Source organism: Bufo gargarizans, chromosome 6 (assembly GCF_014858855.1).
Source record: "Bufo gargarizans isolate SCDJY-AF-19 chromosome 6, ASM1485885v1, whole genome shotgun sequence".
NCBI lineage: Eukaryota > Metazoa > Chordata > Amphibia > Anura > Bufonidae > Bufo > Bufo gargarizans.
In genome coordinates, this window is record NC_058085.1 from 185,833,481 (window position 1) to 185,859,895 (window position 26,415).

Consider the following 26,415-nt stretch of genomic DNA (forward strand, 5'->3'; position numbering starts at 1 on the left):
TGGACAAGCTGACGTTCATAAAAATGAACCAGGCATGGATCCCACAGGACCTGTCCGTCCCTTGTCCAGATTAGACATTAACTACCTCCCCATAACCATATATTATTGGACTCCAGGGCACTTCCTCATTCAATCCTATTTTTATTTTCATTTTACCATTATATTGCGATGCTACCCAAAGTTGAATGAACCTCTCCTCTGCCTGTGTGCTAGGCCTAAATATATGCCAATGGACTGTTGCAGTGGTGGCTGACATGAAGCCTGATTCTCTGCTATGACATGCAGACTAATTCTCTGCTGACATGAAGCCAGATTGTCTGTTACGGGACCTCTCTCCTCTGCCTGGGTGCTGGGCCTAAATTTATGACAATGGACTGTTGCAGTGGTGGCTGACGTGAAGCCTGATTCTCTGCTATGACATGCAGACTGATTCTCTGCTGACATGAAGCCAGATCGTCTGTTACGGGACCTCTCTGCTCTGCCTGTGTGCTAGGCCTAAATATATGCCAATGGACTGTTGCAGTGGTGGGTGACGTGAAGCCTCATTCTCTGCTATGACATGCAGACTGATTCTCTGCTGACATGAAGCCAGATTGTCTGTTACGGGACCTCTCTGCTCTGCCTGTGTGCTAGGCCTAAATATATGCCAATGGACTGTTGCAGTGGTGGGTGACGTGAAGCCTCATTCTCTGCTATGACATGCAGACTGATTCTCTGCTGACATGAAGCCAGATTGTCTGTTACGGGACCTCTCTGCTCTGCCTGTGTGCTAGGCCTAAATATATGCCAATGGACTGTTGCAGTGGTGGGTGACGTGAAGCCTCATTCTCTGCTATGACATGCAGACTGATTCTCTGCTGTCATGAAGCCAGATTGTCTGTTACGGGACCTCTCTGCTCTGCCTGTGTGCTAGGCCTAAATATATGCCAATGGACTGTTGCAGTGGTGGGTGACGTGAAGCCTCATTCTCTGCTATGACATGCAGACTAATTCTCTGCTGACATGAAGACAGATTCTCTGTTACGGGACCTCTCTCCTCTGCCTGTGTGTGTGCTGGGCCTAAATATATGCCAATGGACTGTTGCAGTGGTGGCTGACGTGAAGCCTCATTCTCTGCTATGACATGCAGACTGATTCTCTGCTGACATGAAGCCAGATTCTCTGTTACGGGACCTCTCTCCTCTGCCTGTGTGTGTGCTGGGCCTAAATATATGCCAATGGACTGTTGCAGTGGTGGCTGACGTGAAGCCTCATTCTCTGCTATGACATGCAGACTGATTCTCTGCTGACATGAAGCCAGATTCTCTGTTACGGGACCTCTCTCCTCTGCCTGTGTGTGTGCTGGGCCTAAATATATGCCAATGGACTGTTGCAGTGGTGGCTGACGTGAAGCCTCATTCTCTGCTATGACATGCAGACTGATTCTCTGCTGACATGAAGCCAGATTCTCTGTTACGGGACCTCTCTCCTCTGCCTGTGTGTGTGCTGGGCCTAAATATATGCCAATGGACTGTTGCAGTGGTGGCTGACGTGAAGCCTCATTCTCTGCTATGACATGCAGACTAATTCTCTGCTGACATGAAGACAGATTCTCTGTTACGGGACCTCCCTCCTCTGCCTGGGTGCTGGGCCTAAATATATGCCAATGGACTGTTGCAGTGGTGGCTGACGTGAAGCCTCATTCTCTGCTATGACATGCAGACTGATTCTCTGCTGACATGAAGCCAGATTCTCTGTTACGGGACCTCTCTCCTCTGCCTGTGTGTGTGCTGGGCCTAAATATATGCCAATGGACTGTTGCAGTGGTGGCTGACGTGAAGCCTCATTCTCTGCTATGACATGCAGACTAATTCTCTGCTGACATGAAGACAGATTCTCTGTTACGGGACCTCCCTCCTCTGCCTGGGTGCTGGGCCTAAATATATGCCAATGGACTGTTGCAGTGGTGGCTGACGTGAAGCCTCATTCTCTGCTATGACATGCAGACTGATTCTCTGCTGACATGAAGCCAGATTCTCTGTTACGGGACCTCTCTCCTCTGCCTGTGTGTGTGCTGGGCCTAAATATATGCCAATGGACTGTTGCAGTGGTGGCTGACGTGAAGCCTCATTCTCTGCTATGACATGCAGACTGATTCTCTGCTGACATGAAGCCAGATTCTCTGTTACGGGACCTCTCTCCTCTGCCTGTGTGTGTGCTGGGCCTAAATATATGCCAATGGACTGTTGCAGTGGTGGCTGACGTGAAGCCTCATTCTCTGCTATGACATGCAGACTAATTCTCTGCTGACATGAAGACAGATTCTCTGTTACGGGACCTCCCTCCTCTGCCTGGGTGCTGGGCCTAAATATATGCCAATGGACTGTTGCAGTGGTGGCTGACGTGAAGCCTCATTCTCTGCTATGACATGCAGACTGATTCTCTGCTGACATGAAGACAGATTCTCTGTTACGGGACCTCTCTCCTCTGCCTGTGTGCTAGGCCTAAATATATGCCAATGGACTGTTGCAGTGGTGGGTGACGTGAAGCCTCATTCTCTGCTATGACATGCAGACTGATTCTCTGCTGTCATGAAGCCAGATTGTCTGTTACGGGACCTCTCTGCTCTGCCTGTGTGCTAGGCCTAAATATATGCCAATGGACTGTTGCAGTGGTGGGTGACGTGAAGCCTCATTCTCTGCTATGACATGCAGACTAATTCTCTGCTGACATGAAGACAGATTCTCTGTTACGGGACCTCTCTCCTCTGCCTGTGTGTGTGCTGGGCCTAAATATATGCCAATGGACTGTTGCAGTGGTGGCTGACGTGAAGCCTCATTCTCTGCTATGACATGCAGACTGATTCTCTGCTGACATGAAGCCAGATTCTCTGTTACGGGACCTCTCTCCTCTGCCTGTGTGCTAGGCCTAAATATATGCCAATGGACTGTTGCAGTGGTGGCTGACGTGAAGCCTCATTCTCTGCTATGACATGCAGACTAATTCTCTGCTGACATGAAGACAGATTCTCTGTTACGGGACCTCTCTCCTCTGCCTGGGTGCCGGGGCCTAAATATCTGAGAATGGACTGTTCCAGTGGTGGGTGACGGGAAGCCAGATTCTCTGCTATGGAACCTCTCTCCAATTGATTTTGGTTAATTTTTATTTATTTAATTTTTATTTTAATTAATTTCCCTATCCACATTTGTTTGCAGGGGATTTACCTACATGTTGCTGCCTTTTGCAGCCCTCTAGCCCTTTCCTGGGCTGTTTTACAGCCGTTTTAGTGCCGAAAAGTTCGGGTCCCCATTGACTTCAATGGGGTTCGGGTTCGGGACGAAGTTCGGATCGGGTTCGGATCCCGAACCCGAACATTTCCGGGATGTTCGGCCGAACTTCTCGAACCCGAACATCCAGGTGTTCGCTCAACTCTACTCTTCACTGTAGTATTTATAATTTTTAAACTACAACCATTTGAAGATGGCAACGCCAGTGAAGTGAGCAAGTTGGAGCCGTTTGTTTTTAGCAAGTTAAGGACCTAGGACGAGTATTCTCTGATACTTAGTATACTCGTCCTGGCATTAAACTGTCACCATGTCTGTGCCTTTTCAGCCCCCAGATGGATGGGGTGACAGAGGGAGGGAGCTCCCCTCCTTCCCCTTCCCCGTCTGATCAGTAGTGGCAGACGGGGAAGGTTCCCATGGCAACAGGCCGCCTTCTCAGGCATCCTGCTGTCCATGGTGCTGAACAGATCTATGCTAAATAAAAATAAAAAAAATAAAATGCACTACACATATTAGGTATCGCCACGTCCGTAACGACCTGATCTATGAAACGGTCATGTTACTTTCGCCGCACAGTGAACGCCATAAAACAAAAACAAAAAAATCACTGGAAATAGAAATTTTGCCCACTTCACTGCCCAAAAAAGGTAATAAAAGTGATCAAAAAAGTGATTGCATGTACACCAAAATAGTACCAATCAAACCGTCACCTCATCCCACAAAAAAAAAGCCCCTACATGAGACAATGGCCCAAAAAATAAAAAATAAACTATGGGGACACAATAACATGATTTTTTTTTTGTTTCAAAAATGATATTATTGTGTAAAACTTACATAAATAAAAATAGTATACATATTAGGTATTGCCACGTCCGTATCGACCAGCTCTATAATAATATCACATGAGCTAACCCCTCAGATGAACACCGTAAAAAATAAAAAATAAAAACTGTGCTAAATAAACAATTTTTTGTCACCTTACATCACAAAAAGTGTAATAGCAAGCGATCAAAAAGTCATGTGCACCCCAAAATAGCGCCAATCAAACCGTAATCTCATCCCGCAAACATCATACCCTACCCAAGATAATCACCCAAAAACTGAAAAAAATATGGATCTTAGACTATAGAAATACTAAAACATGATTTTTTTTGTTTCAAAAATGAAATCATTGTGTAAAACTTACATAAATAAAAAAAATATACATATTAGGTATCTCCGCATCCGTATCAACTGGCTCTATAAAAATACCACATGATCTAACCTGTCAGATGAATTTTGTAAATAAAAAAATAAAAAAAGGTGCCAAAAAAGCTATTTCTTGTTACCTTGCCTCACAAAAAGTGTAATATTGAGCAACCAACAATCATATGTGCCCTAAACTAGTACCAACAAAACTTCCACCCTACCCGTAGTTTCTAAAATTGGGTAATTTTTTTGGAGTTTCTACTCTAGGGGGGCATCAGGAGGGCTTCAAATTGGACATGGTGTCCAAAAAAACTGTCTAGCAAAATCTGCCTTCCAGAAACCGTATGGCATTCCTTTCCTTCTGCGCCCTGCCATGTGCTTGTACAGCAGTTTACGACCACATATGGGGTGTTTCTGTAAACTACAGAATCAGGGCCATAAATAATGAGCTTTGTTTGGCTGTTAACCCTTGCTTTGCAACTGGAAAAAAATTGTAAAATGGAAAATTTGCTAAAAAATTCAAATTCTGAAATGTCATCTCTATTTGCCAATAACTCTTGTGGAACACCTAAAGGGTTAACAACGTTTGTAAACATCAGTTTTGAATACCTTGAGGGGTGTAGTTTCTTAGATGGAGTCACTTTTATGGAGTTTCTACCCTAGGGGTGCATCAGGGGGGCTTCCAATGGGACATGGTGTCCAAAAAAACTGTCTAGCAAAATCTGCCTTCCAGAAACCGTATGACATTAATTTCCTTCTGCGCCCTGCCATGTGCCCGTACAGCAGTTTACGACCACATATGGGGTGTTTCTGTAAACTACAGAATCACTACAGAAATAGGGCCATAAATAATGAGTTTTGTTTGGCTGTTAACCCTTGCTTTGTAACTGGAAAAAAAAAATGGAAAATGGAAAATTTACCAAAAAATTGAAATTCTGAAATTTCATCTCTATTTGCCAATAACTCTTGTGGAACACCTAAAGGGTTAACAACATTTGTAAAATCAGTTTTGAATACCTTGAGGGGTGTAGTTTCTTAGATGGGGTCACTTTTATGGAGTTATTCTCTAGGGGTGCATCAGGGGGGCTTCAAATGGGACATCGTGTCAAAAAAACTGTCTACCAAAATCTGCCTTTCAAAAACCGTATGGCATTCCTTTTCTTCTGTGTCCTACCGTGTGCCCTTACAGTGGTTTACAACCACATATGGGGTGTTTCTGTTAACTACAGAATCAGAGCCATACATATTGAGTCTTGTTTGGCTGTTAACCCTTGCTTTGTAACTGGAAAAAAATTATTAAGATTGGAAAGTCTGCCAAAAAAGTGAAAAGAATGCTATCAGCACCTTCTTGAATCAATGCCACGTATAATTAAGGCAGTTCTGAAGGCAAAAGGGGGTCCAATTAGTATGGTGTTCCTAATAATTCTTTAGGTGAGTGTAGAAGTAGAGAAATTAAAACTTGAAAATTTGCTATTTTTTTAAAAATTTTGGTAAATATATTTAAAAATAAAAAAATATATTTTTTTTTTTACTTCATTTTACTAGTGTCATGAAGTACAATATGTGCCAAAAAAACTATCTCAGAATGGCTTGGATAAGTCAAAGCGTTTTAAAGTTAACACCACATAAATTGACACTGGTCGGATTTGCAAAAAATGGCCTGGTCCGTAAGGTGAAAATGAGCTCGGTCCTTAAGGTGTTAACCACTCTTCTGTGCCCTTGCTGTAGCGTGAGTCATAGGAACCCAGGCGTGTGAGCAGCCAGCAGAGTGACAAAAGCTAGAGTTTAAGCTGAAAAATCAGGACATGATTTCTAAACTGCCACAACTCCCTCATTTTCAAGCCCACCTACACAAATCAGCTGCTAATGTTTTTATAAATGTATGTTTTAATGTAACTGTGAAGCACTTTGGACAACATTGCAATTAAATGTGAATATAAATAAATAAAAATTGAAATGCATTTTTCATTCTATTAAGCTTGTCATGTGCACTTTTTAAATTTAATCAATCAATTGGTAAGTGTAATGTTTACTATCTTTACTCACGCCAAACTCCAACAAGTTACTCTGCTCACTCCAACAAGTTACTCTGCCCAGTCTAACCTTGCCACAGTTACTCAAGCCACTCCACCTAGTTACTCCGCCCACTCCAGTTGAACACTACTGGTGGAGGCAAGAACACTTAACACAATTTCCCCAGAAATTGTAGCTTTTCTAGTTATTATTATTATTATTATTATTATTATTTTCTTATTAAATTTATGGTAACTTAATAATCTCTTCTTTTTATATTTAGAAGGCAAACAAAAATAATTCAAGAGCAGTTGAAAGATGCACAAAATGGAAAAAGCTATAGTCTCCACGCATCTGGTTTGTTATCAAAAGCAAAGAACTTTGGAGAAAGCAGATTTCAACTGCATAGTGTAAGTATTTGTAGTTAGTTTCACAAGAAGTCAACTGTTAAATATTTGGGCAAATGACCTGTAATTATTGCCTCCCGTGTAAGCAAAATTTGTTTCACCCAAAGTTGTTCGAGACTTTGGTGAATGAATTCGGTAATCACTTCTGTATCTTAAAAAAATTTAAATAGCAATCCAAAGTCGGTTTTGGTACCAAGGTACCAGCCAGTGCCAAACTCGAATTCGGATTGCTAATTTTAGATGTTTCTAAAGATGCAGTAATGAATCACAAATACATTTGTGAACAGTTTTCATTAAAGTTTCATGAAGCATTTACTAGAGCAGGTTCATATTTAAAGCGAGACATTCATATTAGAGTGCAAATGCAACTTCATAGCCTTCATTAAAGGACCTCAGTGGTTTGAATTCCTTGTTAGTAAATTGGTGTAAAGGAAAAAAATAATCTTGATAAGCCAATAGTTTTACTTTATAGCTTCTTTCATAGGAACTAAGGGGGGCATTTATCAAACTGGTGTAAAGTACAACTGGCTTAGTTGCCCATAGCAACCAATTAGACTCCACCTTTCATTTTCCAAAGGATCTGTGAAAAATAAAAGGTTGAATCTGATTGGTTGCTATGGGCAAATAAGCCAGTTTTACTTTACACCGCTTTGATAAATCTCCCCCTAAATATATAAATATATTGAGTGGTACTTCACAATTTGGGGTCCTTCCTGTTGTAGATTATGTACATCACCTTTGTCAGTGACTCTGAAACTGTGACATGAATTTTACAGTCTTGAAAACATACTGGGGGAGATTTATCAAAACTGGTGTAAATAAAAACTGGCTTTAGTTGCCCATAGCAACCAATCAGATTCCACCTTTCATTTTTCACAGCTCCTTTGCAAAATGAAAGGGGGAATATTATTGGTTGCTATGGGCAACTAAACTACTTTTCCTTTACACCAGATTTGATAAATCTGCCCCAAAGTGTTTTATCTCCTTTTGTTTTATTGTTAGTAGATGAATGCCTAATCATTGTACGAGTTTACATGACCTGGTTGTGAAGCACTGCAGAATAGGATAATGCAAAAAAAAAAAATGTATTTCTATTTTCCATACAACTGCTTATGTATATTAATTATTCACTTACAGTATTCAAAATCTGACCACAACCAAGAGCCTATAAGAGAAAATGTAATGGAGTCGAGTTTTTCAGAAACACCACCCTTCTCAGACAGGACAGCATCAGACAGAGGAAGTCAGCCAATAAAGCATCATAAGTAAGACCCATGTTCATGAAAAATTGTTGTGATGCTTAGCCATGTCTGGCAGCATATGCAGTGTTACTTACTCTCCTACCATTACAGATACTAGAGCTGATTTTTATCTTTTGGAAATATACATTCGTATGGTAGACTCAGGAGAAATACTTGTCAGCCAAGAGGCTGAAGGATATTAAATGTGCAGGCCATCTTTAAGAAAAATGATTTGTTTACCTAACTTATGAGGGCTTTTCCTTCCTTTGTACCAACATTGCAGTATAATAACAAACATAGATTTTCAGCCTCACTTACTTTGTTATGTAAACATCAAGGTTTAAAACTGAAAAAGTTCATAGTAATAGAACTATTCTTTAAGGATTTTCAAGTTTTCTAATTTAACACATAAACAGAGAGTACAAATAAGCAAATTCCTTTAAATTTGTTTTAGGTTTAGATCGGAAATTTATTGAAAAAGTTATATTCAGGTATGAATCAACTACGGTATCCTCAATTTCCTCTAAATGTTGGCATATAATAGTCTGGTCTTCCAGGACTTGTATTTTTTCTTGAAAGAAGAGAGGCAAAGAGAAAGCCTAGTTTACTAGTCTGGATTTCTGGGCAAGATATATGTATTGTTTGGCGAAGGGTTACTCATTTTCATTACGGAGAGCACCTAGTATGCAAAGTATGTGTGTAGAGTATTATAGGCCAGTTAAAGCTCTTCTGGATTTCTGGGAAATATATTCAAATTAGCACTCCTAAGTCTATCCAATGAGAGCAGATGTAAGATAATTTAAAAAAAAATTCCCCCCAGAAATCCAGAGAAGAATTGACTGGTTTACTGTACTCCTCATGCATACTTGGGACCATCCATAAGGAAAATTTGTACCCAAACCAAGGCTTCTCAGGTCTGTTAAAGGGTAGCTATCCAGAAAGAATTGGGTTGCTGGTATAAGACAGTTTTCCATTCATTATGCAGGGATGGAAGCTAAACTATAGATAAAAATCCTATTATGAAAAAAACGCTGATTGAACAGTTTGAGACTCCCACCCAAAAAGTTAGCGGATAAAAAAACAGATCTATGAAGCACACATATGGTGATTAGAGTTGAGTGAACACCTAGATGTTCAGGTTCGGGCAGTTTGGCTGAACTTTTTTAAAAAGTTCGGGTTCGGGACCCGAACTTGATCAGAACTTGGACCCGAACCCCATTAAAGTCAATGGGGCCCCGAACTTCACTTTATTATTTTCCGTTATAATGGAAAATAATAGTATTAGCTTTTCAGATCTGAGTTTTCACGATCGTGAAAACTCAGATCCGACATTATATTCTAACACAGAGGCCTTACCATGGTGATGGGGACACTTCAAGTTAGAATATACTAAGAACTGTGTACATAACTGTCCCCTGCTGCCTGGCAGCACCCGATCTCTTACAGGGGGCTGTGATCCGCACAATTAACCCATCAGGTGCCGCACCTGAGTGGTTAATTGTGCGGATCTCATCCCCCTGTAAGAGATCGGGTGCTGCCAGGCAGCAGGGGACAGACTCCCCTTCATCCCCAGTATTAAAATCATTGGTGGCCAGTGCGGCCCCCCCCACCCCCCATTAAAATCATTGGTGGTTAGTGCGGCCCCCCTCCTATTAAAATCATCGGTGTCCAGTGTGCCCCCCCACCCCTAATTAAAATCACTGGTGGCAGTGGCCACAGGCTAACAACCCCCTCCCCTATCAATGGTGGCAGCGGAGCGGCAGTTCCGATCAGAGTCCCAGTTTAATCGCTGGGGCTCCGATCAGTTACCATGGCAGCCAGGATGCTACTGCAGTCCTAGCTGCCATGGTTACTTAGCACTTTTAGCAGCATTATACTTACATGCACTGTCTGTGGCTGGCCGGCGCTCCTCCTACTGGTAAGTGACAGGTCTGTGCTATAAGGAATGCGCTGCACAGACCTTTCACTTACCAGTAGGAGGAGTGCCGGCCGGCCACAGACAGAACATGTAAGTATAATGCTGCTAAAAGTGCTAAGTAACCATGGCAGCCAGGACTGCAGTAGAGTCCTGGCTTCCATGGAAACCGATCGGAGCCCCAGCTATTATACTGGGACTCCGATTGGAACTGCCAATCCGCTACCACCAATAATGGGGGGAGGGGGGTTGTTAACCAATGATTTTAATTAGGGGGGAGAGGGGAGGCCGCACTAACCACCTGTCATGGTCTTACCTCCTTGCTGTTCCCTTCGTTTGACATGTGCTGGCGGCCATCTTGGTTTCTGGGTTTTCTTGTAGCCTCCCACCCTGCGGCTCCTCCTTCCCACTGGGAGGAGCTGGATGCCTAGCTCATATATATAGGAGGTCTGTGGCTTCAGTTCCTTGCTTGGTCCTCCTGTGTTCACATGCTTCCAAGACTGCTGGCCTCGTCTGACTACCCCGTTGGTTCCTGATTCCGGCTTCGTCTGACTACCCCGTTGGTTCCTGATTCCGGCTTCGTCTGACTACCCCGTTGGTTCCTGATTCCGGCTTCGTCTGACTACCCCGTTGGTTCCTGTTCCTGGCTTCATCTGACTACCCTTCTGGTTCCTGACCTCTGTCTCCGCAAGACCCTGCTTCGGTTTAGCCATCCGTTTGGACTTTGCTACGGCTTGCTCTTCAATAAAACCTTCTTATTTTCCACTTATCTCTTGTTGTACGTCTGGTTCATGGTTCCATGACATTAGGACCAAGCCATGAATTCTGACGGTACAGGGCCACCCTCGCTACCTACGCTGGTTGCCAGACTTGATCAGCAGGATCACCTGTTGTGTCGGTTCGCTGTGGCGTTGCAAACCCTGCTTGAACGCACGGCTCATTTAGCTTCCGTTGCCGATGGGTCGGTTGTCGCTCCTGGGCCCGCTCCTACTGCCGCTCCGGTTGTTGCGCCAGAGTCTACCCTGACACCTGTTGCTGCGCCTGTGGGGTTTCAGGGTATGACCGGTTCTGCCCCCCTTCCACAGCGCTTTGGGGGAGAGCCAACTCAGTGCCGAGGTTTCCTTAACCAGGTGGGCATTTACTTCGAGTTGCTGCCACATGCCTTTCCTACTGAGAGATCAAGGGTGGGCTTCTTGATCTCGCTGCTCTCGGACAAGGCCTTGGCCTGGGCCAGCCCTTTATGGGAGAACAACAATCCGGTGGTTGCCGAGTTTTCCGGTTTTGTTGCTTCTCTTCGGAAGGTATTCGATGTGCCGGCTCGTGCTGCCTCTTCTGCAAAGCTCCTTATGTCCATCAGACAGGGTTCACGATCCGTAGCTGAATACGCCATTGAGTTTCGTACCCTGGCAGCAGAGGTGGGCTGGAATAATGAGGCTCTGGTCGCTGCTTTCTCTCATGGTCTCTCGGATGCCTTGAAGGATGAGGTTGCAGCTAAGGACCTACCAGTGGAGCTCGAGTCTCTTATTTCTTTCCTGATTTTGATTGACACCAGACTCAGGGAGAGACCTTCCTTTAAGGAGAGCCTGCGGAGGTCTCCTAACAGATTGGCGCCTACGTTTGCTGTCCCACCCGTGCCTCCCTCTCCTCCCACGCCTCCTGGGGATGACTTGTCTGGGGGTGAACCCATGCAGCGGGGGTTTGCTCGCCTGTCTGAGGGGGAGAGGGTACTCCGGAGACGCGAGGGCCGATGCATGTACTGTGGTCTCGGTGGGCATTTTCGGTTGGCATGTCCGAACCGTCCGGGAGAACGCTCGCACCTGAGGTCCTGTCGGGGGCAGATCTTGGGTGGAGTCTCCTCGTCCCCGGTTTCCCGTGTTGACAAACCACTGATCACGGTTGTCCTCTCCTGGGTCGGGGGCTCGGTGACGACCCAGGCGTTGGTGGACTCTGGTGCTGGTGGTTTGTTCATTGATAGAGTGTTCGTTGCCGCCAATTCCATTCCTCTGCAGCCTCGAGGTTCCCCACTGGCTCTTGAGGCGATAGACGGCAGACCCCTTCTGCCGCCACACGTGACTCATGAGACCCTTCCAGTGGGGATGGCCATTGGTGCCGTTCACAGAGAGTCGGTCTGTCTCCAGGTTATTTCGTCTCCACACTACTCGGTGGTCTTGGGGTACCCCTGGCTCCAGAAGCATAATCCGACTTTCGATTGGAGATCGGTCGAGATCCTCTCGTGGTCACCACAGTGTGGGGCTAGTTGCATCCATGGGCCTGTCAAGTTGCTGTGTACTTCCTCGGACTCTCTGTTGCCTCCTGAATACGAAGAGTACCGGGATGTATTCGATAAGGTGCGCGCGGTTGCCCTACCTCCGCACCGCCCATACGATTGTGCCATAGAGTTACAATCCGGTGCCGTTCCTCCTCGTGGCAAAGTCTATCCACTGTCGGTAGCGGAGAATGAGGCCATGGAGGAGTACGTGAGGGAGGCGCTTTCACGCGGACACATTCGCAAATCCTCGTCCCCGGCAGGGGCTGGATTTTTCTTTGTGAAAAAGAAGGGCGGCGAGTTGAGGCCTTGCATCGATTACAGGGGTCTCAATCGCATCACGATCAAGAACGCTTACCCGATACCCTTGATTTCCGAGCTGTTCGATCGCCTCAAAGGGGCCACGGTCTTTACCAAACTCGACCTGAGGGCGGCATATAACCTGGTAAGGATCAAGGCGGGCGATGAGTGGAAGACCGCGTTTAACACCAGGACCGGTCATTATGAATCCTTGGTTATGCCCTTTGGGTTGTGCAATGCGCCCGCAGTCTTCCAGGAATTCATCAACGATGTTTTCCGTGACCTGTTGCAGCAGTGTGTGGTGGTCTATTTGGATGACATCTTGGTATATTCTGCATCCATGGAGGCCCACATTCTGGATGTCAGACGAGTGTTGCAACGCTTACGAGAGAACAAGCTGTTCGGTAAGCTTGAGAAATGCGAATTTCACCGATCCCAGGTAACCTTCTTAGGTTACATTATTTCCGCTGAGGGGTTCTCCATGGATCCTGAGAAGGTTTCGGCTGTCTTACAGTGGCCCCAGCCCAGTGGGCTTCGTGCCCTGCAGCGCTTTTTGGGCTTCGCCAATTATTATCGGAAGTTCATCAGGGACTTTTCCATGCTAGCCAAGCCTCTCACGGATCTGACCAGGAAGGGCAGTAATCCGCAGGTCTGGCCGCTCGAGGCCATCCGAGCTTTTGAGGCTCTAAAGTCCGCCTTTGTGTCGGCTCCGATTCTGTCGCATCCCAACCCTGGGTTGCCTTTTGTCCTCGAGGTGGACGCGTCTGAGACGGGAGTAGGCGCCCTCCTGTCTCAGCGTAGAACACCAGAGGGTCCTCTGCTTCCTTGTGGGTTTTACTCCCGGAAACTGTCTTCCGCGGAGTGCAACTATCAGATTGGTGACAGGGAGTTATTGGCCATCGTGCAGGCCCTTAAAGAATGGAGGCACTTGCTCGAGGGCTCGGTGGTTCCGGTTCTCATCCTGACGGACCACAAGAATCTGACCTACCTTTCTGAGGCCAAGAGATTGACACCACGTCAGGCCAGATGGGCTCTGTTCTTGTCACGTTTTAATTACGTGGTCTCCTACCTACCCGGCTCCAAGAACATCAGAGCGGATGCCTTATCACGGCAGTACTCCGAGCTGTCCGGGGAGGAGTCGATTCCGACTACGGTCATACCCCCGAATCAGATCCTGGCCGCTATTCGCACCAGCCTGACTTCTCCTCTGGGTGAGCAGATTTTGGCGGCTCAATCTGGTGCTCCCTCTGGGAGACCCAACGGCAGATGTTTTGTGCCTGAGGAGTTGCGCACTCGGTTGTTGCGAACCTACCATAACTCCAAGGCCGCGGGGCACCCTGGAAAGAATCAGCTGTCCTGGGCGGTTTCACGTCTGTTCTGGTGGCCTTCTCTACGTTCCGACATCGCCGCATATGTAGCGGCATGCTCCGTTTGTGCCCAGAGTAAGTCCCCTCGGCACCTTCCGTTGGGCCTTTTGCAACCCATAGCCACCGGGGAGCGTCCATGGTCACACCTGGGGATGGATTTCATTGTGGACCTCCCTGCATCCCGAGGCCATACGGTCATTCTCATGATTGTGGATCGGTTTTCCAAAATGTGCCACTGTGTTCCTCTCAAGAAGTTACCCTCTGCACAAGAGTTGGCCTCGATTTTTGCCAGGGAGGTCTTCCGGTTGCACGGTTTGCCCAAGGAGATTGTGTCGGATCGGGGGAGTCAGTTTGTGTCCAGGTTCTGGCGCGCCTTTTGCTCCCAGTTGGGGATTCATCTCTCTTTCTCCTCGGCCTACCACCCTCAGTCCAATGGGGCCGCAGAACGATCCAATCAGGCCTTGGAGCAATTCCTTCGTTGCTATGTCTCCGATCACCAAGACAATTGGGTTGACCTCCTGCCTTGGGCTGAGTTTGCCAGGAACACGGCGGTGAACTCTTCCTCTGGGACGTCTCCCTTCATGGCCAATTATGGGTTCCAACCTGCCGTGTTACCGGAGGTATTCTCTCCCCAGGATATTCCGGCTGTGGAGGATCACCTTTCCGTCCTACGTGCTTCTTGGGTACAGATCCAGAGGTCCCTTGAGGTCTCTGCGCAGCGCCAGAAACTCCAGGCTGATCGCAGACGAGCGCCCGCTCCTTCCTACCAGGTCGGAGACCGCGTATGGTTGTCCACCCGCAACCTCAACCTTCGAGTGCCCACTCCCAAGCTGGCACCTCGCTTTGTTGGTCCCTTCCGAGTGCTTCGCAGGGTAAACCCGGTAGCCTATGCCCTTGCGCTTCCTCCTGGCATGCGGATCTCCAACGTGTTTCATGTCTCCCTGTTGAAGCCACTGGTGTGTAATCGTTTCACTTCCTCGATTCCTCGGCCTCGTCCGGTCCAAGTGGGCAATCGTGAGGAGTATGAGGTGAGCAATATCCTGGACTCACGCCTGGTCCGCGGCCGGGTGCAGTTTTTGGTCCATTGGCGTGGTTATGGTCCAGAGGAGCGTTCCTGGGTTCCCTCCGCAGATGTCCATGCTCCTGTCTTGCTCCGAGCCTTCCACGCACGCTTCCCTCAGAAACCGTTCCTTACTCCGCGGAGGAGGGGCCCTTGAGGGGGAGGTACTGTCATGGTCTTACCTCCTTGCTGTTCCCTTCGTTTGACATGTGCTGGCGGCCATCTTGGTTTCTGGGTTTTCTTGTAGCCTCCCACCCTGCGGCTCCTCCTTCCCACTGGGAGGAGCTGGATGCCTAGCTCATATATATAGGAGGTCTGTGGCTTCAGTTCCTTGCTTGGTCCTCCTGTGTTCACATGCTTCCAAGACTGCTGGCCTCGTCTGACTACCCCGTTGGTTCCTGATTCCGGCTTCGTCTGACTACCCCGTTGGTTCCTGATTCCGGCTTCGTCTGACTACCCCGTTGGTTCCTGATTCCGGCTTCGTCTGACTACCCCGTTGGTTCCTGTTCCTGGCTTCGTCTGACTACCCTTCTGGTTCCTGACCTCTGTCTCCGCAAGACCCTGCTTCGGTTTAGCCATCCGTTTGGACTTTGCTACGGCTTGCTCTTCAATAAAACCTTCTTATTTTCCACTTATCTCTTGTTGTACGTCTGGTTCATGGTTCCATGACACCACCAATGATTTTAATAGGGGGGTGGGGGGCCGCACTGGCCACCAATGATTTTAATACTGGTGAGGGAGGGAGGGAGGGGGGCCGCACTGGCCACCAACGATTTTAATACTGGGGAGGGAGGAGTGTCTGGCCCCTGGTGCCTGGCAGCACCCGATTTCTTACAGGGGGCTGAGATCCGCAGCAGAGCTCAGTTATGTACACAGTTCTCAGTATATGAAATTGAAGCATCCCCATCGCTATGGGAGAGCCTCTGTGTTAGAATATACTGTCGGATCTGAGTTTTCACAGTCTAACTCAAATCTGATGGTATATTCTAACATAGAGGCGTTCCCATAGTGATGGGGATGCTTCAAGTTAAAATATAACTTCGGATTGGAGAAAACTCTGATCCAATGGTATATTAATATTACCCGAACCCCGAACCCGAACTTTTACTGAAATGTTCGGGTTTGGGCGCCGAACACCATAAAATTCGGTATGAACCCGAACTTTGCAGTTCGGGATCGCTCAACCCTAATGGTAATTGATAATCATATTATAATAAATCACTGATTGAACATTTTGAGGCTACCCCCAAAATTAAGTGGAAAAACTGAAAAAAATATCTATGATGCTCAAGGAGTTCTGTTTAAAGGGAACCTGTCATGTGGATATTTGATTATAATCTAACTAATTATATACAATCATTAACTACTAAAAAGTACCTTAGATGTATTCACTTACTGGTGTGACAGATGGCTACCTCATAATATACACACAAAATGCCACATGCCGCATGCTAATGAGCTGATTTGAGTCCAGCGTGATGTCAGTGAGTCAAGTGTTTTTTTAATTCAGAGCTATAGCCACTCCCCTGCCCACCTGCTGCTGATTCATATGGAAAATAACTGTGTTTCACAACTACACCATAGCCTTCTAATAATTGCTTATTGTTACATAGCATAAATAGGATATAAGTTAAACCAGCCTCACATCTCAAAATAGTGCTTCCAGGGGGTGAAATGCGTTTATCAAAGCAAATCAGACAAAATCGTTTTTCCCAGCTGAGTGGCCTTGGGTGGACTTCTGGGTGGGTACCACTTAGTATATGTGATGACTATTGTAGGCTAAGCAATGCTCCTCTTGATTTCTGAGGAAATATATGCAAATTACTATGTCTAACATAAAAAATTTGCATTACAAAAATTTGAATATTACACGATCATTACCTTGTCAATTTTTTTAGTAAAAAAAATCATAGAATATAATGAATATTCAAATATTTGCGAAATATCACAATTCACAAAATTTGAGACTTTTTTACACTCGCGTGGTGAGTGGTGGAGGTGAGCTATGTTAATGAATTTCACTCCAGATTTATCATTGAGACTTTTTAATAAGTCACAAATAAGTTGCAATCTCACTCCAGGAGCAGGGTGGAGTAGGAAAATTGGAGTAGCTTCTCCAGACAGGAGTGTTAGGTTTAAGGACTAGTGAAATTTATAAAACAACATGCAACATTTGATAAATGTGGCACAAAGTACTCCAACACAGACTGGAGCAAAACTGACTTCAAATATTCTCCTAATGATAAATTCCCCCCAATATGTTTTATATTTATTTATAAAAAAAAATTCATAATATTTTTTAAAGATTTTCATGTGAGTGCTGGTTACTTCTGAAAGAGTTGATTATTAGGAGTCCCAGGTGTCGGACCCCCACCAACCAAATACTGATGAGCTATCCAGAGTCATCAGTATAAAAGTCTTTAAAAACCCTTTTAATGCATCAGCCACTATTTACAGTAATGACATATATACAAGACTACTGAAATGTCACATTAACCACCGCTATCTTGAAAGAGCCTCATCAGAGGAAGTACACTATAGGCATGTACAGAGCTCAGAATTGGCATGGAAAATGAGTTAAGTAGATTAACAAATCCCTAAATGGAACCCCCAAAAAGTGACAGGCAGTGATAACCTCAAACTGTTCAATCCGTGCTTTTTTATAATAAGATTTTCCCCTTGCCATAGCCTCAAACTGTTAAAATGGTTGTTTTTCACTAAAAATATTTTTTTTTATCTTTTGCTGTGCCTAAATGCCCACATAAGGCTTCCCTGGAACAGAAAAAGGAAAGAAAATCTGTCTCATTCTAAGAACCCAGCTTTCTTGGTAACTACTTTTTAATAGAGCTGAGCAAAGAAAATTTGCTTTGCTACCTGAGAGGCCTTGGTTGGGGTACCGAATGTGCATGAGGGTTGGTAATTGTAAGCCAGTTAATATTCCTCTAGGTTTCTGAGACCAATATCTGAAAATTAGTAAATCTTATATCTGCTGGCATCAGATAGGCTTATGAAAGCTAATTTAAATATCTTTGCCAGAAACCAAGAGGAAAGTTGCCGAACCTACAATACTCTGCACACATACTATGAATTCTAGTCACTGTCTGTAATGAGAGAAAGTACACACCCCAGAAAAAGCATATATCTTACCCAGAAATCCAGAGTAGCATACTAGGCTTTCCCCCTCCCTTTGATTAGTGACAAAATATTTGGGTTTGTTACAGCCTGAACTTTATGGGAAAATAGGGGTGAATTATGAACTAGTAGAATTGATTTGCTCATCCTTAATGCAAACTGATATAGGAAAGAAATTTTGTTACAAAAAATTGCAGAATCATGTTGTATCTTGTAAAAGCTATACATTCCTCTACACACAAGATTATATCAACTGTGACAGGCGCAGCACAATGAAGTGCCTTTTGCGCTGTGACATTAGAAGAATTTGATATCTCTAACTTTTTAGGCCAACCAGACTGTTTGTTACTTTGCTTTAATTGTTCTAGTGCCGTTCTATGGAAACAGTAGGCTTAAAGAGCACACCAAATGATTAAAATAGCTTCTTTATTAACTTCAACTTTTCTTCATATATAACACTGCCACCTCCACAGGAGATAGTCCATGTACAAACACGTGTTGCGTAAAGTATCACAAAATGGCAGTATGCATAAGATGGTGGTTTAACTGTTCAATCTTGCCATTCAATATAAATGGTGGATATATTTCTCTCTTCGGTATCTGTACTTTCACTCTAAGTTATTTAAGCACTTTCAATCACTCTTAGAGGTTTAGATGAGGTTTAACCAATTTTAACCAATAGTTTGATTTAGTTTGGTTTGCTCAGTTTGCACAGTTTTGAGTACTTTCGTCATAGTTAGTGTGCAGTTTGGTGGAACTGTAAACAAACATATACAACTGGTCTCAGTATATAGTTCTGATCACAGTATTAGGCCTCATGCACACGACCGTTGTGTGCATCCGTGGCCGTTGTGCCGTTTTCCGTTTTTATTTGCGGACGCATTGACTTTCAATGGGTCCGTGGAAAAATCGGAAAATGCACCGTTTTGCAGCCGAGACCGTGATCCGTGTTTCCTGTCCGTCAAAAAAATATGACCTGTCCTATTTTTTTGACGGACAACGGTTCACGGACCCATTCAAGTCAATGGGTCCGTGAAAGAACACGGATGCACACAAGATTGGCATCCGTGTCCGCAATCCGTGGCCGTAGGTTACTTTCATACAGACGGATCCGAAGATCCGTCTGCATAAAAGCTTTTTCAGAGGTGAGTTTTCACTTTGTGAAAACTCAGATCCGACAGTATATTCTAACACAGAGGTGTTCCCATGGTGATGGGGACGCTTCAGGTTAGAATATACTGAAAAACTGTGTACATGACTGCCCCCTGCTGCCAGGCAGCAGGGGGCAGATCCCCCCCTGTTTTTAACTCATTGGTGGCCAGTGCGGCCGCCCCCCCTCCCTCCCCTGTAGTTAACTCATTGGTGTCCAGTGGGCCCCCCTCCCTCCCCTGTAGTTAACTCATTGGTGTCCAGTGGGCCCCCCTCCCTCTCCTGTAGTTAACTCATTGGTGTCCAGTGGGCCCCCTCTCCCTCCCCTGTAGTTAACTCATTGGTGTCCAGTGGGCCCCCCCTCCCTCCGCTGTAGATAACTCGTTGGTGGCCAGTGGGCCCTCTCCCCTCCCTCCCCCTCCTAATTAAAATCGCCCCCGTTATCATTGGTGGCAGTGGAGAGTACCGATCGGAGTCCCAGTGTAATCGCTGGGGCTCCGATCGGTAACCATGGCAACCAGGATGCTACTGCAGTCCCGGTTGCCATGGTTACTTAGAAATTTGTAGACGCTTCATACTTACCTGCGAGCAGCGATGTCTGTGACCGGCCGGGAGCTCCTCCTACTGGTAAGTGACAGGTCTGTGCTATAGGCAATGCGCCGCACAGACCTTTCACTTACCAGTAGGAGGAGCTCCAGGCCAGTCACAAACATCGCAGCTCGCAGGTAAGTATGAAGCTTCTACAAATTGCTAAGTAACCATGGCAACCGGGACTGCAGTAGCGTCCCGGTTGCCATGGTTACCGATCGGAGCCCCAGCGATTACACTGGGACTATGATCGGTACTCTCCACTGCCACCAATGATAGGGGGGGCGAATTTAATTAGAAGGGGGAGGGAGGGGAGAGGGCCCACTGGCCACCAACGAGTTATCTACAGCGGAGGGAGGGGGGGCCCACTGGACACCAATGAGTTAACTACAGGGGAGAGAGGGGGGCCACTGGACACCAATGAGTTAACTACAGGGGAGGGAGGGGGGCCCACTGGACACCAATGAGTTAACTACAGGGGAGGGACGGGGGCCACTGGACACCAATGAGTTAACTACAGGGGAGGGAGGGGGGGCCCACTGGACACCAATGAGTTAACTACAGGGGAGGGAGGGGGGGCGGCCGCACTGGCCACCAATGAGTTAAAAACAGGGGGGGGGGGGGGGTCTGCCCCCTGCTGCCTGGCAGCACCTGCCAGGCAGCAGGGGGCAGTCATGTACACAATTTTTCAGTATATTCTAACCTGAAGCGTCCCCATCACCATGGGAACGCCTCTGTGTTAGAATATACTGTTGGATCTGAGTTTCACGATGTAGCTCATATCCGACAGTATATTCTAACATAGAGGCGTTCCCATGGTGATGGGGACGCTTCAAGTTAAAATATACCATCGGATTGGAGAAAACTCCAATCCGATGGTATAAAAGAACTCCAGACTTTACATTGAAAGTCAATGGGATGGATCCGTTTGAAATGGCACCATATTGTGTCAACGTCAAACGGATCCGTCCCCATTGACTTGCATTGTGATTCAGGACGGATCCGTTTGGCTCCGCACGGCCAGGCGGACACCAAAACAATTTTTTTTTTATGTCCGTTGATCCTCCAAAAATCAAGGGAGACCCACGGACGAAAAAACGGTCACGGATCACGGACCTACGGACCCCATTTTTGCGGACCGTGAAAAAAAACTGTTGTGTGCATGAGGCCTTAACAATATGAACATTATATAACTGTTCTAAATACCTATTTGGCCTCTTGTTCCCATAAAACACAGCTCTGACTGGAAATGTCTGTCCAGCTCCTCTTCTCTGGTCTATACTGACTCCAGTAGATTCTGCTAGGGGATTTCCCACACATACTCAATGTAAGGTTTGCTATGATTGGTTTAGACTCCTGGGTAGTAACAACAGTTTAACGCTATGCTTTCTGTTGTTAATTCTGCTGTCATTAAGCTTACCTTACATTCATTTACTGAATCTTAAAGGAATATTATCTTTTCTGCTTTTCTGAACACAGTACATATCTGTTACATGACATCCAGAAACATTAAGTCACTGTATATAATAACTCTCTTTCTGTCTCTAATATAAAAAACATAGGAACTGTATTAAATTTTTCTGCAAGTCTAGGTATTAGCAACCTAGGACAGGACTTAGCTGGCCAGCTACATCAACGTCTATCAAATCCTTCTTGGATGCTCTCTGACACCATTGACACTTAATTCTTTGTGGGGCTAAACTTAAAATAAAAATATAAATCTTTCAAGGTTTTGGGGGTTTTGACAACACAGCGTTCACTGTGCACTAAAAATGATATAATGTTCTTATTCTGTGGCTCAATACAAATACAGCTATACCAAACTGTATATTTTTTGTTTTGTTTTACTACTTAAAAAAATATAAAAACCTTTGAAAAAAATCTAAATTTTTTTGCATTTCCATTATTTACAATTCCATCTACAGAGCTGTATGAGTGCTTGTTTTTTGTAGGATGAACTGTAGTTTTTATCTGTACCATTTTTGTAGTACGCATTAATTTTGATCACTGTTATTCAATTTTTTGGGGGGAGAAGGTGAAAAAAAAAGGCTAATCAATGCACAGGATTTTTTTTATTATAGTACAAAATTTTGGGGACGTGGCATTTTTTATATATATATATAAATATATATATATATATATATATATATATATACTGTATATATATTTATATATAAAATAGGGAAAGGGATTTAAACTTCTAATATTTTAATTATCAATGAGCAAAGTATTGAAAAATTTGATTCGTAGTGTTGATCACGAATATTCAAATTGTGAATTTTTATCACCACTATTTACACTTCGAGAATTTGCGAATATTTAGAAAATAGTGATATATTCGATATTCGTAATTCTGAATATTCAAGATTTTTTTTATAAACAGTACGCATGATCCCTCCCTGCTTCTAACTTGTGGGTAAATGAGAAAGCTGCAATATTTTTAATTTTAGGAGTAGTGTTGATTGCAAATTTTTGTGATGCAAATTTTTTCCGCAATGCGAATTTTCACAATCAACAAAATAATGACTGGATATCACGAATTCTCGAATATATGGCAAATATGCACCCAAATATTTGCGAAATATCACAAATTTGAATATTTCCCCTGCCGCTCATCACTACTGATTCGGCTGCTTTGCCAAATTTTACAAGAAAAATTTGCCTTGGAACAATTACTTTGTCACAAAGCGCATTTCTTTGTAAGTAGTGGGTGCAATGATAGGGAGCGGCAATTCCATCAACCCCTGTCATTGTACAGTATCTGTCAGGTGCCTCGTTCATTGATGATCACAAATACAGTATAAAATAAAAATTGTGAAGAACTGGCCACTGCCATCTTGAATAAAGGTCTAGCCTGAAATTTCATGGGGCCTGTGATGACATCATCATATTGGCCAGCATGTTGACATCATATGGCACCGCACAATCAAGACGGAAGCGGACGGCTCTTCACGCTGAAATGGATGAGGTAAGTATAATTGTTTTAAATTTTTTACTGCCATTCAGGGAAAATCGATTCGCTACCACAAGAAAATTTTGCTTTGCAGCGAATAAAATTTTCCCTGAAATTGGGATCGAAGTCCACCTAGTGGACTTAAATTGCAAAACACTAAGTTTAAACTTTTTTTAACTTTTACTTTTTTAACTTGTTATTTAACAGTTTAACTATCATCCCTCTTAGGGAGAAGGAACCTGGGATCTTTTGATCCCTTGGCCTATTCACCCTAATAAAGATCTATTAGGGTGAATAGGAACTTTACATGATCCCTGCTGCATTGTGCTTTGTGCACACAGCAGCAGTGGTCTTACCATGGCAGTCCTGGAAGGCTTCAAAAGCATCCAGGCTGCCATGGTAACCGATTGGAGCCCCACCATTTTACTGCTTCTGTCTTGCCACACAGTTGCCATGATCAGCGTTAATTGCAACAAATCAGGGGTTAAATGATGGATTTCCGCGGGATCACCTTTCCCGACATTTTGGCCGGGTGCCGGCTGCATCATGCATGCATATGGAGTTGACTCACTGCAGTAGCCTGCTCCATATATTACCTCAACCACGGATATGTCACAGTGGTTGAAGGGGTTAATATCAGTGTTGAGCAAATTGAACACTTTGGGGTTGATCCTGGTGGTGGATGTGCTGAAGATATGTAGAGGCAGCGGCCTCTACATAACTTAGGCTCATCCACCACCTGTCTAAATCTATGCCAGCTCCCTTGCTAGCATTGATTTAGATAATGTTGTATGCCTAGAACAGGCATAGAAAATGATAAATGCAACGGTCTGGCTCCCTTCCCCTTTCATGCCACGCCCCCTTTTTAGACTTGGTGTGAGCGGGTAAAAGTGGCAGATTCACAAATTCAGCCACAAATCCCTATTTGTGACCCAAACCGTGACAGATCAAATATTGGCATAATTCTGACAATAAATAACCCCCTAAAAGTTTAATAACAATGCAATGTTTGTGATCATATGTTTTTGATCTGCATGGCAATAACATGGTTATAAGAATGCAATAATTGCACTAAAACTATGATTTCATTATCACGGATATTTAAAACTGTCTGAGTACTTTAACGTTGTGATCTAGGACCTTAATGACATCATCACCATGTGACCAGCAACCTAGCAATTACTGGTCACATGGCTATGAGGTCATCACAGGTCCTAGCAGGAGTGTTGCAGAAGTTAACTGTGGAGATTTTTTGTGTGAAGATTACATCAGAAAAAGGTGACAGGGGCTGTTATGTTAATATAATGTAAACTACTGTATAGTGGGGTGCTGTATATTGTGTGGGGGGCTGTATATTGTGTGGGACTGTATACTGTGTGATGGGCTGTATACTGTGTAGGGCTGTATACTGTGGGGGGCCTGTATACTGTGGGGGCTGTATACTGTGTGGTGGGCTGTATACTGTGTGGTGGGCTGTATACTGTGTGGGGGCCTGTGTACTGTGTGGGGGCCTGTATACTGTGTGGTGGGCTGTATACTGTGTGGTGGGCTGTATACTGTGTGGGGGGCTGTATACTGTGTGTGGGGGGGCTGTATACTGCGTGGGGGCCTGTATACTGTGTGGTAGGATGTATACTGTGTGGGGGCCTGTATACTGTAGGGGGGCCTTGTACTGTGTGGTGGGTTGTATACTGTATGGTGGGCTGTATACTGTGTGTGGGGGCCTGTATACTGTGGGGGGCCTTATACTGTGTGGGGGGCCTTATACTGTGTGGGGGGCCTTATACTGTGTGGTGGGCTGTATACTGTGTGGGGGCCTGTATACTGTGTGGTGGGCTGTATACTGTGTGGGGGCCTGTATACTGTGGGGGGCTGTATAGTGTGGGGGGGCCTGTATATTGTGGTGGGGGGCTGTATAGTGTGTGGGGGGCTGTAAAGTGTGGGGGGCCTGTATAGTGTGGGGGGGCCTGTATAGTGTGGGGGGCTGTATATTGTGGAGTGCTATACTGCTGTACTGTATACCGTGGGGGTCATTATACTGTGGGTGCGGTATAGTGTGGAGTGCTATACTGCTGTACTGTATAGTGTGGGGGGCTGTATTGTGTATAGTTTGGGGTGCTGTATACAGTGAGGGGTTGTATAGTGTGGGATGTTGTATACTGTGGGGTGCTGTATACTGTGGGCTGCTATACTGCTCTACTATATACTGTTGGGTACTATACTGCATACTGTGTGGTGCTGTATACTATAGGGTGCTATACTGCATACTGTGGGGTGCTGGGGTGCATTGTAACATTAGGGTGAGCCAAGCCCTGGTCTCCTTCCTGCAAAGCGGTGCCCACTTCCAGCCGAGAGCACTGATCCTGAGCCGCTGGAGTCTTCAGAACTGGAAGTATTTTCAGTCATTCACTGTACTCTACCAGATGTGTGGATTTTTTGTGTGTGTGTTGTGGTGGAGGGCGTGATTGCTTGCTAAGGTGTGGGAAGGCGGGATCCAGGGGGCCCAAGTAAATTTTTGCCCAGGGTCCAATCAATATTAAAGACGGCCCTAAGTGCAGACACACACTGCGAGTCCAATGTGTAGAAACTTGCTTGTGTGAAAGGGGCTTATGTCTGGGGAGGCTCCAATTCTGGTTATAGCTTGCAATCTTTGATGGAAATCACTGACCAAAACACTGACATGTGAATGAGGCTTTACAAAGTGAAAATAAGAAGCCTGTGAAAGCAGTATGACCCATAATGCCGTGCAGCCAGCCAATCCACAGATAGCTATCTCCTTTGATGTTACAGCCCTATAAAAGCCTCATCCCACATGGTCACTGCCATTTCACTGTGAGCTGAGCATATGGAGAGATGTGACAAGTGCTTATGCTCTAGGGACAGTGTTGCTGAAAACTGTTTAAAAAAAGAATACTGGATACGGACACTCACTGAACATCAGACTCAGTATTAAAGGGAGGTCTAATATATCACTGCATGCATATTGTTCAACTGCTGCAGCATTCATAGTTAATCTGTTATTTTATACATAGACTTATTGTGCGTCAGACTCAGTATTAAAGGGCTGTCTAATATATTGCCACATTTATCTTGTTTAACTGTTGCAACATTCATAGTTAATCTGTTACATTAATGACACATTCACTGTACAATATGGCCAACAGACAGTTGTTGGGGCCTTCCAAAAATGTTGCCATAGCAGCAGAAGAAAGTGGCGGTGGTAGCATCAGCCAGAACGGCTGCTGTCATCCAGTGGTCGTGTTTTGACCAACAATCCAGCTGTACTGGAATAACGTGGCGTGGGAACTCATTATTGTGCCACTCTTTAGTGTTATAGCCTGATGCAGAAAGCTCCCACTGTCCCAAACCCTAGTAGTCAGGGGTTGGCAACATCAGGAAGGAAGATGTTGTTCCTTGTTGATGGTACTATAGTCCTTCCCTTTCCATGTAGTTGACACTGCCAGTTTCAGAGAACTGATGGCTTGTGCCCACCCAAATTAAAGAGTCCCAAGCCGACATTACTTTTCCAAAAAGGCTGTACCAGTCCTTGGGCGTCTCGGTGTCTGTTAGAAT

At 45.1% G+C, this 26,415-nt stretch overlaps 1 protein-coding gene across 1 annotated transcript in view; it reads left to right on the top strand.

Annotated features, from left to right (window-relative positions):
• The window catches only part of NRG3 (neuregulin 3), a 1,217,439-nt gene that overhangs the window by 1,072,450 nt on the left and 118,574 nt on the right, over positions 1–26,415 (top strand). Inside the window, exons 6-7 of the mRNA XM_044298081.1 lie at positions 6,748–6,874; positions 8,009–8,136. Coding sequence (XP_044154016.1) covers positions 6,748–6,874; positions 8,009–8,136 — 255 coding nt within the window. The remainder of the gene's footprint in view (positions 1–6,747; positions 6,875–8,008; positions 8,137–26,415) is intronic.